This window comes from Rhinolophus ferrumequinum, unplaced genomic scaffold (assembly GCF_004115265.2).
Source record: "Rhinolophus ferrumequinum isolate MPI-CBG mRhiFer1 unplaced genomic scaffold, mRhiFer1_v1.p scaffold_87_arrow_ctg1_1, whole genome shotgun sequence".
In the NCBI taxonomy this organism is placed as follows: Eukaryota; Metazoa; Chordata; class Mammalia; order Chiroptera; family Rhinolophidae; genus Rhinolophus; species Rhinolophus ferrumequinum.
This window is the reverse complement of record NW_022680445.1, coordinates 702,631-719,235: the sequence shown is the minus strand read 5'-3', so window position 1 is coordinate 719,235 and position 16,605 is coordinate 702,631. Positions and strand designations below refer to the sequence as shown.

Sequence of the window (16,605 nt, the reverse complement as noted above, 5' to 3'; positions counted from 1 at the left end):
TTGGGATTTTGAAAGGGATGGCATTGCCTAAGTGTTATTTTTTGAAATAGGAAGACCTTTTTTAAAAAATCGCCTCAGAAGTTTGCTGGAATAGTCTTGGGAAACAAAGCCTCACAGATACCCAGAAGATGGGATGTGCAGTCTTTCTTATGTTCTTATCTCCCTTGACATACGGTACTGGTATCAGAAAAATACAGGTACTGGGTTCTTCTATGAACCTGTGCCATACCTAGAATCCCTTTCCACAGATACCGTCTCTGGAAACCATCCAGGCCCCCTTGCCCCGGTCTTGGTGGCAGTTCCCCAGACACCCTCAGGCTTGAAAGGCCGATGATTAGGGCGAATTAAGTGGAGCCCAAGCTCACAGCCTACAGTACCATGCTCTCATGTGGAGCCACTTGCCTGTGGGTGAGAAAGTGTCATGTGACCCTTACTCCTGGTGGTGAGCATGTCAGGAACAGACCCGGATCTTGGAAGGCACTACGGTGATGCCCAGCCCTTCCTGGAGGTGACAGGAGAGTTTCAGGAGGACGGGTGGTGCATCGGGGTGGATGGGGCACTGGGGCATTTGTTGGTGGGGCTATTTCCTTAGGAAGCTCTATTGAGAATTCATCATGGGGACTGCATCTGTGAGGTGGCTTGTTTTGCCTGTCATCTGTGAAACCTAACGTGCTGTTGCCTCAGCAGAGCCCTGGTGCCTAGTTGGGAAGCACGTGGGAGGCCAGGGGAAGGCAGGAGGGGCAGGTCGTGGAGGGGTCCCTGCAGGTGCCCTTGCATGGAGCCGAGGACAAGCAAGGGAGGATTGCTGTGGCAGCAGCGTCTCGGGCGCCCTGTTCCTTGGCTCTCCTGTGAAGGTGGTCGTGTGTCCTTCCAAATGTAGCTAAAGGGGGATGCGGTGGGTGGCATGGCACAGACTGCCTGGAGGATGGCTTTCCTCCTACATGCTCGGTCACCACTGCCCTTTCCCAGGGAATGTTCCCAAGGGCCTCTCTGCTAACGTGACAGGTGTTACCTGACCCTGGCCAGTAAGGGTCGTGGGTGGGGATGTTAAAGTGAACGCCGTGCACAAGGGGAGCTGTTTTTCTGGAATCCCAACTGCTTTTGCCATTCATGACTTTAAAAACCACCCCCTTTGTCCTGTCAGGGTCTGGTTTTATGTGTACAAGATACTTAAAAACAAAGTGAAAGACTGTTTTCTGCCATACTTTTGTTCCTTTGCTTTTATGCCAGATTTGTTTTACAAATTAGAAACATTGTTTCCTTTAGGTCTTCATGCTTAATTCTGTGTCTGAAACATTCAGTCTTCCTTCTGATTTGAATGCTTTATCTGGGACAGAGTTTCTCTGAAAACAATCAACTCGGTAATCAGATGGACCGTAATCAGAGGAGACCGGCCCAAATAACTGGCCCAGCACGTGTTTTTGTTCGCATAATTAGACTTTCCCGTTTTGTTTAAACTTATTCTAATTGCAAATGTAAATTAATCTCTATGAAGAATATTAAAATAACAACCAAAAATTCAGTGAAAGCTATATGAACACCTTTATCACACAGTCTGAAATCTTAGGTGTTCAGAATTGTTTTAGTGTTTTCCTTGGAAATAACGTGCGTTTCATTTTGTCTCCTGTAGTTGACCAGATATACCATCTGGCCTCTCCAGCCTCCCCTCCCAACTACATGTATAACCCCATCAAGACACTAAAGACGAATACGATCGGGACGTTAAACATGCTGGGTAAGTTGCTCTTTCCTGGTTTTGCAGCTGTTGTTGGGAATATTGTAGACAACTCTAATACAGGTAACTGACTGTGCTATGAGAGTTTGATCCTGGCCTTGGCACCCCTCTCTCAACCCCGCCCGGGCCATTTCAGTGTGACTTTGCCATCGAATCGGTCATGGGGGAGACATCCATAACCATTCTGTACTGCCTCAGTTCAGCCCCCCGGGATGACCCCCTGTGCTTCCGAGTGATGACCCGGCCTTCCTCCACCTCCCATCTGATCCACGACATGCCTGCCTCCCTGCAGGAGGGTGCTGGTGTCTCTGCTCCGACATTGGGTTGGCGTGGACGGCACACCTGTGCACACACACACGGGTTTCAGGAGCTCTCCTGGAAGGAGTGAGATGAGAGCTGTCCTTCCAGGGTTGTAGAACGCTGGCTCCAGCCAGCACTGCAGGATTCACCGTAGAGGTGAAAAACGAGAGTGAGCGCCGTTAAAGGTGGCCCATTTACACATTGTATTCACAAATGCTGTGGATCATATGTGCATATCCGTGCTTGAAATTAGAGCATGCTTAAGCTCGGCAACAGGTTTCAAAAACTAGAGGTTTTGATTCGTTGCAGAGTGGAAGAAAGAAACCACTTTTTAAAATGTCAAGTTGGAAATGGATTTAATTGTAGGAACATTTAAAACAGGTCCTATAAATGGATTTGGGAAAGACAGCACTACATTTTAATTTGAGCAGAGCATCCAACAAGGGTCTGAAAAGGCATCTGGAGATTGGTTTTCAAGTCTCTTAGACTAAACATTTTGGGGAATCAAGCTCCGCGTGAAGTAAAATGATCCATTCTTACGGTCTAGCAAGGGCATTTGTCCTTTTGTGTTACGACGCCAGCCCTGGCCACCAGGAGGGAGAGAGCACCCCCTGCTTCTGCTTTGAGATACGGTGTGTTGGAGGCTGCCCCCCATTCTTGTGCCTGCAAGCTCCTTGCCCTTCTTCACACTATTTCTCTGCCTCCCCAGACGCATCCTTCATACCAGATCCAGACACAATAGAGGAAAAGCCACCAAACATGGGATGTTTAAAAAGATACTCATTCTACCGGTTTAGGCAGTGCAGTCACTGTGCCCAAGGCGAGCATGTGCACACACACGCACTGTCCTGTTCACTGTGAAATAAGGGTTATTCCCGGGCTTTTCTGCCAGGGAACTCGGCGTCTCAGGGGAGTGTAAGCGCGCAGCATCAGTGATACGTGTGGGAAGGGAAAGGTTCCAAAAGAGGCCTCAGTGAAGTGCTGGTCGAGTTCAAGGTGCGGGTGACTCTTGGCCTTGGGCTTGAACCATGAGTGAGCTTGGACCTGGAGGTCTTGAAGGAATGACAACGGGTCTTCTGGGAATGACATGGACGGAAGCTGAAGAGAAACAGTTGCTAGGCCAGAAAGAGACTTGAAGGGGACTTTGCATTCCGAGCTGAGAGGAGCTGTCGTTAGCCGTTTTGCACTTGAGACAAGATGCACTGAAGGTTGCCTGGCTCCTTCCCGGTAGGGCCCTTCCTCTCTGTGGCTTCACCGCCCCCCACCCCCACCCCACTCCCTGGTCCTGTGCTTGGCTCTTCATGGGGAAACATACGTGGCCAGTGTCTGCACAAATGCCTGGGCACCCCCACAGCACAGGGTGAGCCCCGGGTTTGCTCTGTGCTGAAGGAGGTGTTCTGTGCCCTGAGCGCATCTGTCTTAATGTCCTGGTTGTGAACTGAACTGTAGTTTTGCAGGTTTTTACCATGGGGGGAACTGGGTAAACGGTACATGGGATCTGTCTGTGTTACTTCTTTCAGCTGCATTTGAATCCACTATTATCTCAAATTAAAGCTGTAATGGAAAAAAGACCTTGGGATTATTCATTTTGAAGGGGCCGCCATTGTCTCTGAGTGACGTGGATGGGAATCCGAGCCTGTGGTGTGGGAGCCTGTAAATCCCACGTCCGCTGCATCCCTCTGTCATTGTCGTCCTCGCACGTCATCTCCAGGGCCTTGCCCGTCAGCTGCTCTCTTGTCTTGTTCTCGATGCGCATCTTCTTGGCTCCTCTGGGTGCTTCTACACTCATACCCCGGGTCACCTCATGCCAGGACCCTGCTGTGTGGCCCGGCCTCCCCCAGAAGCCACAGGTTGTGTGTGCACGCCTCCCCTCTCCGTCTTCAGGCCCCTGTGCTGTGCGGGTGCTGAGGCTGTGTGGCCCTCGGAGTCTGTGTCTGGGCACCGAGGCTCCCAGGTGGAGTATGTTTGGGAGGTTCTGGGTTAAGTGAAGGGTCGTGGGGTTATTTTGTGCAGGGATTCTCCGGGCCTCTGTACATCGGGACTCTGCAACGCTTGGAGGAGGACTTTCCACACTCACGTGACCACCACAGTCATGATGTTCTAGTACATTCTGCATGTGAAGATTAAATGTAGGAAACGGTTCAGAGCAGGACAGAGAAATGTGGCAAGTGGCTTTGGAGAAAGGGCTGTTTAAGCTCACCCTGGAAGGAGGCAGGAGGGCGGGGTGGAGGTGCCCAGACGGGACTGGGTTGGGCACAGTTGGAAGGTGCCAGGGAGCAAGCACGAGGGAGCGGCAGGTGGACCGTTTTGGAGGGGGAAGTGGGAATTAATGCGCAAAGGGCCTTGCCTTCTGCCAACCAGGGTGAAGCTACCTGAAAAAATGCTGGGCGATACGGTGGGGCACAGGAATCTTTGGGAAACTCCTCAAATCACCTTATCAAACCAACAGATTCGGCATTTGGCCCTGCATACAATCATAAGTATCCAACTAATTACTGTGCTTCTGAGGGTCCATTTGTGTTTTTCTTACTATTTTTGTTGTTATTTTGTTTTTATTTCTTAAGTAAGAAATGCAATAAGAGTGGATAATTGAAAATGCGTGGATGATCAGATACCATTAATGCCAAACATGCTTAAGTTGGCCCCCAAAATATGCATGTGCACATGTGTTTTCCTTGTTTTTCTGAAGCTGACGGTTTCTCTTATCATGTCTCTGCCTCCTGTAGGGCTGGCAAAGCGAGTTGGCGCCCGGCTGCTCCTGGCCTCCACCTCAGAGGTGTACGGAGGTGAGTGGGGAGGCTTACACGGGGGACGCTCGGCCCGGCCCCCTGCACCATTTGCATCCTGTCTTAGGTTTAGGAGGAATCAACACTGAGTCCAGGATTCCGTTTCTGAGCAGGCGCAGCCTGCTCTTCCATTTCAGGGCAGCACAGCCAAGAGGCTTCCGGTCCCGGCCGGCCGGCTGTGGTCCCGAGGCTCCCTCCTTGGAGTGGGGCGAGCCTGGTTTTCCCTGCTGACGCAACCCTCAGAGGACTGTATCTCGTCACCTTGCCCATAAGGGCCTGCCAGTCACGATCCCACAGAAGTGTTTTTGCCATTCTGCTCTGCAGGTACCCTGGAGATCAGATGCATTAGGGGTTTTTTTTCCCAGTTTAGCTGGTGCGTGTTATTCTTTAGTGTAAGCAATGTATGCTGGGAGCCTGACCCACCAAGAACTCTGGGATTGGCCTTTGAAGCTTGCTTGGTGAAAAGCCTTGTGCTGATGCTTCAGTGCTGCGTAATGGTTTCTGGAAGAATCTTAACTGGACTGTGCCAGACGTTTCAAGGGCGTGTTCTGCCAACCTGCAGCACCATCACCCTCCCCAAGCCCATTACGGAAGCGAGTGCCAGGAGCGGGGTGCGGGTGACATTTTCAGTTCACGTGAATTTCCATTCAGCCTCAACCGACTGGGTGCAGGGTTTTGAAGCCCTGCTGAGTGGGTGCAGCAGAAGCCAGACTGCCATGAAGGAGTTTATCTCCCTCCCAGTATTGTCCAGGACAGGAGAAATGGACCTGGGAGGGCCAAAGGGGAAGAGTTGCATTTTGGGGGTTTTTTTAAAGTTAGGAAACCAAATGAAAAAAAATCATAGAAACAGAAACTCCACTGCATGCGGTTAATGTTCTTTGTCACCCCTACGAAAAGACGGAGCGCTGCCCACTCCCTGGGAGGGTAAAGGGGAAGTATCCACCTTCCCCCTTCACCCTGCTGCTTCAGGAGTAGGTGGTTCAGTGGACTCGCGCATTCTCCCTGCGCTCTTCTGTCCCTGTCAGGACCCTACAGGAACTCGGCAAGTGCCCCTTTGGCGTTGGGTGATTCCGCTTTGCTTCCTCCAGTGGGCTTCATGTGTCACAAAAGGAGGGATGTCATTACATCATTACAGTCCAACGGGCTGAATCTTTAAATGCCTCAACTGTAAAGGGGCTCGTGTTCTGTCCAGGGGAGCACAGTGGCCTACCTTCCACAGCTGCCCTCTTTCCTCCCATCTCATTTATCATCTGCACATTTGACAGGAGCTTGTGTTCTTCAGGGTCTTAAATGATCTGAGGGCCTGACTCCTGGGGACACCCCCCGCCCTCGTGCCCTGCTCAGGTGTCCCATAGCGACTGGCGTTGTGTGGAACACTTGCTTGGTCTGAAAAGGGGCGACTGATTAAAACTCGGTTTTGACTCTAGCCCTTGACATTGCAATAACAAAGTGATTCTTTTCAATTTGTCTTTTTTCCAAAGTGATTTTGTGAGGGAACTTTTTTCAAGCTGTGTCTTGAACCTTTGTCATCCTGGGCATTTTAGCCCGGACGACGCTAGTCGAGGGCAGATGGGTGTGCCCAGCCTTCTCGTTCTCGTCATTGGCCAAATGAGTGACCGTCTTCTTTGGAGTCTGGCTTGCCCAGCTCTTGTCAGAAGTCCCCAGAAAAGGTCTGATGTCATTCATCTGTCCCATCTATGTGAATTTGAGTCATTGGTTTTCTTCTCTCCAAGAATATTTGCCTTAGATGTTTTCCCTCACTGTGCAGTAAAAATGTGCCCTTTCTTAGAAAAATTTTAAAGCTCAGCAGCACACAGAGAGGTCTGAGTCTGCTGTGCTTGTGCTGTGCTCTGGAGGAGGTGCTAGTCTCCTGTGTGTTCGTGTCCCCTCCCTGCACAGATCCCATTGTACCCATAAGCCAAAGTCAAACTTCTGCTACAAGGGATGCACAAAATGAATTTATAACAGATTCCTTGTCGAGATTTCTGTGCAAAGATTTACACATCTGATACCCTACTTATATAAAATTCCTGGTGTACCAGATAAATTAGGTATTAATTCACATTCCAAAAATATACTTGTGTTAAAGGATTTGTTACTAGCTTTCCTTAAATAGCCATTCCCCTGGTCCATCTTAAAGTGTGATGGAATTACACTTCGAAGAACAGTAATTGAGAAATAGAAAACGTGTGTTAACGGAACAAGCATCCACTTGTGCGGCATGCTCCGTCCTCCCACCGACACTAGGCCAGGCCTCCTGGGTGTCTCTTTTAGGTCCTCAAGTTTCTTCTGGTGATGGCATGTGTGACAGTCATTTTCCACAGAGGTGCCCTTAAAGTGTTATCCATGATGTCGTGCTTTGCCTTAATTATATATTTTATAACTATAAAGTTGAACCATATATCTCTTCACATAGATTATATTTAATTTCAGCTTGAATAATAATCTAAAAGTTAAGAACAGTTTAAGGGAAAGAGAGGAGACTTAAAATTGAGAGCCTTTGATCTTTTAATTTTTGTTTCCTGTAAAATACTAGGTTACTTAAAAGGAGAGATAAGAATACCACGTCCCACTGGAACTTAGAGAACGGCCTGTGAAACACTGCAGTTCCCTCTGTGACGTGGATCTCTCCATTAGTGAAGTTCATCTTGGTCTTTCCACAGCTCTCATTTGCATTATAAATACTCAGTGTTCATCATTCATATGAACTTGAAACCAAGGAAAAAGGAAAACGTGGTCTCCTTCTTCTCCCCCTCGTAGATCCTGAAGTCCACCCTCAAAGTGAGGATTACTGGGGCCACGTGAACCCAATAGGCCCCCGAGCCTGTTATGATGAAGGGAAGCGTGTTGCGGAGACCATGTGCTATGCCTACATGAAGCAGGTATGAGGGAGCGGGCACACGGGGCAGACGCAGAGCATGCAGCGCTCGCTGTAGAGGAGCGAAATGCCGCAGTGACTGCAGGGAATGGGGACTGGGAAAGGAAGCCCAGGTTCCCACTATTAACCAATTAAAGGCATTGTCAGCAGCTTTTCCCATTGTCTCCTTTGTTTAAACATGGCTTCCGGGGGATACATTCTTAGGTTTGGAAGACTGATCCCATGGCTAGGAACAGTCTGCTGCTTCATTGCCTGATGCCCCTGCCAGCATTTAAGAAGTGCCTGTTTTCCCAAAGCCTCTAATAAATCAGTGGACTCTTTTTTAACTTCCAGTTATTTAATAGGTATAAAATGAATTCATTATTGCTTTCACTTGAACCTCTGTAGGAACTGTTATTTTTATTTATTTACTATTATTTCCTGCTTTCTTAATTACTTGTGCCGCGCAGGGGACCTTTACCCGTGGAGTTTCACGTCACACCCCCGTGCTGTAGCAGAAAGAGCCTGTGGACTGAGAGGCGGCGGGTCTGGGTTCCCACCCTGGCTCTGCCGCCATGTCCTCAGAGAGGTGACCCCCTTGGTCACGCATTTCTTGTCGCTGATGTGGGGTTCAGCACAGTGTCCCTCCCGTCTCGGGGCTGTGCGGGAGCCGAAGACACATCCAGATAGGGCTCCCGAAGGCCAGGCGAGGGCCTGGCTAGTGCATCCTTTCTCGGTGACCTGCCTTTTGTGTGTGGCCCAGCGTTCGGAGATCCTTTATTAGAGGAAGGGACTTGGGGACAGAGCAGGCTGGTGATAGATGTGCAGTGGTCCGTGCTCTCAGGACTTGAAAGGAATTGGCATATGTCCCTAGAAGCAGCGTTCTCAGGTCCTGGGTCCCCCAGCAGGCGAGCCCGGGCTTCAGACGGCTTTGGGCTTCATGCCAGGGCAGAGGTGCGTCTGGGTGCCTGGCTCTGAGTCACTTGCCCGGGCCAGGGAGTCCCGGAGCAATTTTTTTAATGAAATAACAACTGTGGGGACAGAGCCCCAAAAAGCAGTTTCCAGGCTCTCGGCCTCACATAGAAAGGTGCTGGCTCAGGTAGTAAATGGCCATCGACTGATCAAATGGCCAGCAGCTGTGGCTAGTTGGCCGTCAGCTGTAACCAGTGAGCCATTAGCCATGAATATAACTGCCGTGGCTAGGCTAGGAGAAGAGGCTAGCAGAGAAGAAAAGAGAGAAAAGGGGAGCTAGCAAGAAGATGGTGGCTGAGCCTGCAAGCGGCGCAGTGAGGGTTGGGAATTGTGTTGCTCCTGGTTCCTGTGTCTCCAACCCAGCCGCCAATGAGAGTATAGTGGTATGACTCCCCTACCTATGGCTCCGTGGGTGTTCCTTTTTGGCCTCACCATGTCCTGCGTTCTTATGTGGGGGGCGGGACCAGAGACCCCGCCGGACGCCCCGCACGACACTTGGCGTAGTCGGCAGGATGCCCTGCACTACACATGGCGCAGCGAGCAGGGTATGGTGCCGGCCAAAGCTCTCCGAAGGGCAGTGGAGCAGTTTGTGCGTGAGTCTGAGGAAGACCAGGAGGAGCAGCTGCCTGAGAGCTGGAACCCCGTGGAGGGGTGGGAAGATGTGGACGGTTCCCTAATCAGCAGAGGCCGGAGAAAGCGAAGGTCCTTGCGGCCCTATGGGCTGGGAAGTGCTTGCTGAGGCAGCCCGGATGCAGGACTTGTATTCCCAGGAGGAAACTCTTGCTGAGTCCTCCATGGGAGCTGAGGGTGAGGTCAAAGTCATCCCTCACCCCCAGGACAGCCCTGGCAATGACTATGGACTATGGGGAATTGCCTTCCATCCCTAATTTAATGGACAGCTTGACTGTTTGGGAACATACCACCATGTAGTGGAACTGGGGGATGTTTGCTTTTGTGTCTTGACTGGCCACCATTGAGAATATGTAAGCACCTTGACTGTGAGTCGCTATAGTTCCAGTACGGTACCCTGAGAGGCCCAGAGAGAGTGGCACTGCCCTGTGAGCCCTGGCTGAGCCCAGGAAGCCGGGCTGTGCCCAGAGAGAGTGGCGGTGCCCTGAGAGGCCCTGGCTGTGTCCAGGAAGCCGGGCTGTGCCCGGGGAGACTGGTGGTACCCTAAGAAGTCCAGGAAGTCTGGCTGTGCCCAGGAGTACTGGTGGTGCCCTGAGAAACCCTGGCTGTGCCCGGGGAGACTAGTGGTACCCTAAGAAGTCCAGGAAGTCTGGCTGTGCCCAGGAGTACTGGTGGTGCCCTGAGAAACCCTGGCTGTGCCCGGGGAGACTAGTGGTACCCTAAGAAGTCCGGGAAGTCTGGCTGTGCCCAGAAGTACTGGTGGTGCCCTGAGAAACCCTGGCTGTGACCAGAGAGCTTGGCTGTGTCCAGGAAATAGCATTCACCTCCAGGTTCCTCGCACAGGGCCCCTCGCGGAAGACGCTTGTCGCGTAGATTGTGAGGCGAGAGCCTGTAGGGGTGGAGTGTGGGGACAGAGCCCCAAAAAGCAGTTTCCAGGCTCTCGGCCTCACATAGAAAGGTGCTGGCTCAGGTAGTAAATGGCCATCGACTGATCAAATGGCCAGCAGCTGTGGCTAGTTGGCCGTCAGCTGTAACCAGTGAGCCATTAGCCATGAATATAACTGCCGTGGCTAGGCTAGGAGAAGAGGCTAGCAGAGAAGAAAAGAGAGAAAAGGGGAGCTAGCAAGAAGATGGTGGCTGAGCCTGCAAGCGGCGCAGTGAGGGTTGGGAATTGTGTTGCTCCTGGTTCCTGTGTCTCCAACCCAGCCGCCAGTGAGAGTATAGTGGTATGACTCCCCTACCTATGGCTCCGTGGGTGTTCCTTTTCGGCCTCACCATGTCCTGCGTTCTTATGTGGGGGGCGGGACCAGAGACCCCGCCGGACGCCCCGCACGACACTTGGCGTAGTCGGCAGGATGCCCTGCACTACACATGGCGCAGCGAGCAGGGTCCTCTGCACTACAACAACATTAGAGACCCACAAAATAACCTTGTGCTGATGTAGGTATCTAGTCTTTTTTGTCAATTTCTCAGCCAGAAGCAGAACTAATTGCTTTCTAAGTTTGGGCAGTTGGCTTTTATTATCCATTTATTTTAAGAAACATTAATCAGTTTTAGAAAGGACATAACTTTATCATTTTTGAGCCCAAAATATCTTGACCCCAAAGATTAAGGTGGTCTCCCACATACACAGCACAGCCTCTACGTATGTTGGTACTTAAAGAAACTAAGTTGAGTGTATGAGGGGCACGTATTGCATTTTACTGCATAGTAAGATTGTAGGGAGTTATGCCTCTCAACTGTTTTCTTTTGCTTTCAGTCTTGTGTTTCTCAGTGAATTTTTATGTAGGTAAAGCTGGGCAAATAGGGCATTTTTATTGAGCTTTTAATTGTTATTAAATGATTAACAGTGTAACTTCAGTGACAATTTTGTAAGTATACATGTTCGCTTCAGGTATGAGCTCATGGCAATGATACCAGTTACTAACAATGTAGCTCGCATTATTGAGCACTGACTGTGTGCCCAGAACTGTAATATACACTTGGACACTAGCCAGGGTACGCATTTCACACACATACCAGCCAGCACTGTCATACATGTCATCCGGCTCGTGAGCTGAGGGATGTAGCTCCTAGGGAACTCTGGGACTGTGTCAGCATTTACAGTGCTGCTCACATTGGTCACAGGACATTGATGGCATTGGTGGCACTGCCCTGAAAACTGCACAGTCGTGTAGCCATTAGAAGCCCCTTGTGTGGACAGCTGGTCTCTGGCTGAGTGTCCCTGTCAGGAGGGATTTCCTTGTGAAGGACCGTCACTCATGTGAAGGATGTGAAGGATGCCTCCACTGAAGAATGTCTGGCATGTGCTTCACACACAGGAGGCCCCACCGCTTGATTGGTGAGTGGATGGAAAAGTCACGTCTGTGGTCCGGTTAATGCTCTGCCCGGGCTGGGCCGGCTTCTGTGAGGCTCAGCCTGTGTTAGGGCTCCGTCTGCGTAACCTCCTCGCATTCCCACAGCCCTTTTGAGGTGGGTGTGGATAGTCCATTTTACAGAAGGAAGCATGGGCTCTAAGACTAGTTTCCAACTCCCCAGCCTGTGAGCAGAGCTTGAACCCAGGACTGGCGGCCTGTAGAATGAGCTCCTCCCTCTGTCCTGGGCATCCTGGTGGGCCACTGTGGCTCAGGAAGCTTGGCTGAGCCAGAGAAGGTGCAGCTCCAAGTCCAAGGACATCCGGGCTCCTTGGAAACACACACAGTCATGTGACAATGCTTAGGACAAGCAGTCTAGGTGGCATTGCTGTAGAATCGCCATTGCTCCTTCGGGCTCATCAACGAGGGTCTGCACTGTGACATTGTCAGTTTCTAGTTCTAAATGTGCAACTTTTAGGACAAAAGTCAGAACTTTAAGTGTTACAACTTATGCTATCTAGAGATAAACGAATGAAAAAAAGAACCAGAAAGAAGGATGAACCCGGTGGAATAGTATGTCTTTGGCGTGTTTTTAATTAATTATTTAATAACTTAAATTATTTTTGTATACATAATGACACATCTACTCCTAAGTATAAATTGTCATTTTATTTCTCCCACGTGTACATGGATATATTTTACTCTGAGTAAATCTAGTGTACAAGGGTTGATAATATAAACAGGATAAATAGAGGTAGGAATAATCTTTTTATAGATTTTCCCTTTTCCAAAGGATTCTCTTGTGAATTTCTCTTAATGAAATATGCTAACGTATTCAAAATAGAATTTGATTTCTCTACAAAGTCTATCACAAGCACACACTTCAGAGACGTGAACCCAAAGAGACTCTGCCTTGAGTTTTCTTCCAAGGGATGGAATGACATGCAAGTTGGGATCAAGGGGCGTAGCATTTTTCACAAATACTTTGAACTTGTCAGAGAGGAATTAAATTGCAGCTGCTATGTGCACTTGGATGTGGTGGTTTTATAAATGTGGGAACTTCTCTGCTGTGCTGTGGCCAGTGCTTGGTGTGTGTTTGAGCTCACTGCCCTGAGTAAGGCTGACGCCCAGGGTCTGTGGCCCACCCACTGGGTGGGGTCTGCAAACAGGCCACCATTCATAAAACCACAAACTTTCAAAGCAGAAAGACAGAAACCTGAGAAATCCTCTAGTCCAGAGGCTGTGACAGTATGGCTTTGTTTTATTTTCTGGCATCAGAATATCTTTAAAAAATTAAATAGTTTGTATGTATATTATATTTTAGTTAAAAAAAGTACTCAGCAAGCAGCTAAAACAGGTCAAATGTTCGAGGGGTAAGATTCATACCCTAGGAGTCAAGACTCCCTGGCCTGGACCCACCCAGCTCTGCGGCTTGCTGGCTGGGGACCCACTCTCCACACCCACTTGCCCCACCTAGAAATTGGCAGAGCAACACTGTTCCCTCCTGGCCTTGCAGTGAGCATAGCCTGCTGGGTAGCCAACACCTGAGAACGATTGTTACAATACAACTAAAGCAGGGCTGTTGCGGAGATTGCGGAGTGGATCTTCCTTCTGTAATGGCCTCGGGCTTATCCCCAGGTAGGGAGCAGACCCCATCAAGAGGCGTTTATGAGAGGCCATAGGGGAATTGCATGGCTCAGCCTGCGGGTCACCTGGCCCTGTTGCTTAAGGGATGTGCATGTACCTCTCAGGGGCACGAGGAGGCGTCACAGGGTTGGGCCTGCCAGACCTGAGAGCACTTCCTGTTAGTTCTCTGTCCCTCCCCTACGGGTAAATACGCCCTGGCGCCTCCTTCAGCACAGGCTGTCCACAGGGGAGGGGTGATGGTCAGCACCCGCTCTCCCCGTGCTGTGCTTCTCTGCTCCATCCCCGGCACCTTCCATCAGTGAAGACAGTGGTCATAATCGTGCCGTGGCATTCAGTGGCTTGAGAAAATACTCTCCAAGGAATGGTCACATTTAAGATCCCTTTAGAGGGAGAGCCATTTAATCCCTGCAGGCCACGTTTCCATCCTTGGGGTATGTGGGCAGGAGGAAGCTCTGCCCCTCCCTTGTGCTGCCCGATCACCCTCGCCAGTCAGTGCAGAGCTGCCTCCCCAGGCCTTCACCCTCGTGGCTGCAGCAAATGGGGACAGGCACCGGGACGCCAGCTTACCCATCTGGCTGGTAATCATCCTGCAGCCTGCTCACTGCTACATCCAAGGCCAGTCAGTAAAAGGGTCCTGGGTGCTAATTGGAAACGTTTCTGAGATACTTTACACGCGGTCACCATTATGCCAGGATTTGGTGTAATCAGGGAACGAGGTCAAAGTTCAAGGGCAAATACCAAGATTAGAGCCATCATTTAGAGATAGACAGGAATGATGACTGTTTTCAAAGCAGTTTCACGTATTGTCTTTTAATTCCTGTGGTGAAGGCACATGGATATTATTGTCCCCATTCCAAAGATGAGGATATTAAATGTTAGAAAACTAAAGTGACTTCCCCAGAAACGTGCAGCTAGTGAATGACAGGACCTCAATGAGAGCCCACCAGGTATCCAACCCCCCAGTCCCAGGCTTCCCCCAGTGTATTCTGCACATGTGTGTTCCATGCCACTTACCTATGTGGACCTACATGTGCTTGCCCGTGTGGCCCCTTGATCGCCCGGCCTCCGAACTTCCCACTGGTTTTGTGCTGATGTGACTCACTTGCAGGACTCGTGCTGGTCCTTGGTACAATGTCAGAGCTCCCTGAGGCGCAGAGCATAGTAGGACTCGTGCTGGTCCTTGGTACAATGTCAGAGCTCCCTGAGGCGCAGAGCATAGTAGGACTCGTGCTGGTCCTTGGTACAATGTCAGAGCTCCCTGAGGCGCAGAGCATAGTAGGACTCGTGCTGGTCCTTGGTACAATGTCAGAGCTCCCTGAGGCGCAGAGCATAGTAGGACTCGTGCTGGTCCTTGGTATAATGTCAGAACTCCCTGAGGCGCAGAGGCATAGTGACTGAGGCATGGTTCCCCACATGGGACAAAGCCACAGACACAAAGTGAAACCCGCCATGCTTCAGAATGACTCGGCTGTCCTGGCCATGTGTGTGTGTCCCTGCACTTTGCCAGGGTGGAAGAAGATGCACCACCTGGTAGTTGTCAAAGCCTCTGTCCCTGGCAGATGAACAAGAGACGACAGTTTGTGCAAGTGTTGCTCACAGGTCCTTCAGAGGAGGGTCTCCCTTAAAGGAGGCTGTGGCCCTGGCAGGCACTTCCTGGGTTTTCATCCTGGGAGCAGGCTTTGGGTCACTGGCCCTTTCTTCCTCAGGCCTGATATGGGGAGTGATTATACCTTCCTCCAAGGTGTGGGCTCCCAGTGGGCCACCACTTTGAGTAGCCACATGGTACCTGCTGACTGTCCACCCTCCTGCCTGGAGCTACCACAGGGCCCCAGGGGCTGAGTGATGGACTGTGCATGCTAAATGGGGAACTTTGTGTCCTGATGCTCCTTAGCAGGAGCCAGTGCGTGAGAGGAGAGCAGGTCTCCATCGAGAAAGCCTTGGTTTGTATTGATTTGATTTGGGAGGTAAGGCTTACGATGGAACTAGTGTTGTTGGTGTAAACCAGGCTTGAGAGCTAGCGTTCTTAAAAAACGTCGTGACTATCTATGCGGCTGCACCTGTCCAGAGGCATTGTCCTGTGTCACCTAAGGTGACAATCCAAATAGGAAAATCAAAACAAGCAGGCTCGTGTACAGGCGGGCCAGTTAGTGTCTGCAGAACTCTGCTTTTAGTAAGGCCATGTTCTGGAACGTTGTTCCTGGGGAAAGGGTTGGTCAGGAGGATGAAAGGGATTTGCTGTAACCCTTACATACCTCATTGAGCTTCCTCCTGGCAGCCATGCAGGCTGGACAAGTATAAATGTGCTGAGGTTTTTCCAGTGTCTTCCTAGAATAAAGCCATATTTATCCAATTCTGATTCTTTCTTCATCTTAACAATTAAATGCAAGTGGATTGATACATTTGAGTTATTTTCTATTGAGATCAACATTTCTATTCCTCTTTCCTGTCGTCCTAGCCCCATTTTTTTGAAATATTTCTGTTGAGTTCAGGAGAGAAAAGGATTGATTTCAAATTCCTGGACCAAGTCTAACAGCTCCACTCTTAATCCTAAGAATCTAAAAACTCATGTGAAAGTATTATAATGTATTGCTGGGAGGAGTTAGCAAAAATACAGTGCTGTGGTTTCTAAAAGTTACCTGTGTCCTGGGTCCATTATTCCCAACCATTTCCTGTCTCAGCACATATAGAAACTGCACCTGAGGGACGCAGATGGGGTTGGTGCGGGCAGAGGTGGCCGGCCAGGTGGCTCCTGCCACTTTGAGACCTAATGTGTGCCCTTGGGACACTGCAGCTCGTGGCCTTTCACGCACCATACTGGGGGCAGAATTCTGTGCTCCACAAGCCCCGTCAGCTAAGGGTCCCCTTAGAGTCCCAGGCTGTGCCAGACCTGAGGTGGCAGAAATACAAAGCAACTGTTTTGTCTAGTAGCGACAACAGGAGCAACTATTAATGTGTAACTGCTGGGCCTGTGCTGAAGGCCACTCAGGGATCGCTTTAATTTTATAATACCCTGTAAAGGAAGCTCTGTTCCTCTCGCAGTTTTACTGTGACACAGGGTAAGTGGCAGGCTGGTTAAGCCACGGAGCTGGGTGGCACAGGAGCCCAGGTCCTCATACCACCACCCTGCCTGCCTCAGATGCCCAGAAAATGCATTCATAGTCTGAATACAACAGATCAGAAGCACGGATTCTGTGAAAGGCCACTAATTCAGAGTTGTGGTAAAACATTTAACGTTTGTATCCATGAAAAAACAGTCTGTGAAATTAATTAAATTAGATAGTTTTGAGAAAGCTTTTAAAGTTTAAAACATATACTTCCCTGATA

General features: G+C 50.0%; 1 protein-coding gene across 4 annotated transcripts in view; it reads left to right on the top strand.

Annotated features, from left to right (window-relative positions):
- Positions 1–16,605, top strand: part of UXS1 (UDP-glucuronate decarboxylase 1) — a 103,330-nt gene that overhangs the window by 62,741 nt on the left and 23,984 nt on the right. For all 4 annotated transcript variants that reach the window (XM_033102373.1, XM_033102371.1, XM_033102375.1 and 1 more), the window contains exons 7-9: positions 1,631–1,735; positions 4,762–4,821; positions 7,582–7,703. In XM_033102373.1, the coding sequence (XP_032958264.1) occupies positions 1,631–1,735; positions 4,762–4,821; positions 7,582–7,703 (287 nt within the window). The remainder of the gene's footprint in view (positions 1–1,630; positions 1,736–4,761; positions 4,822–7,581; positions 7,704–16,605) is intronic.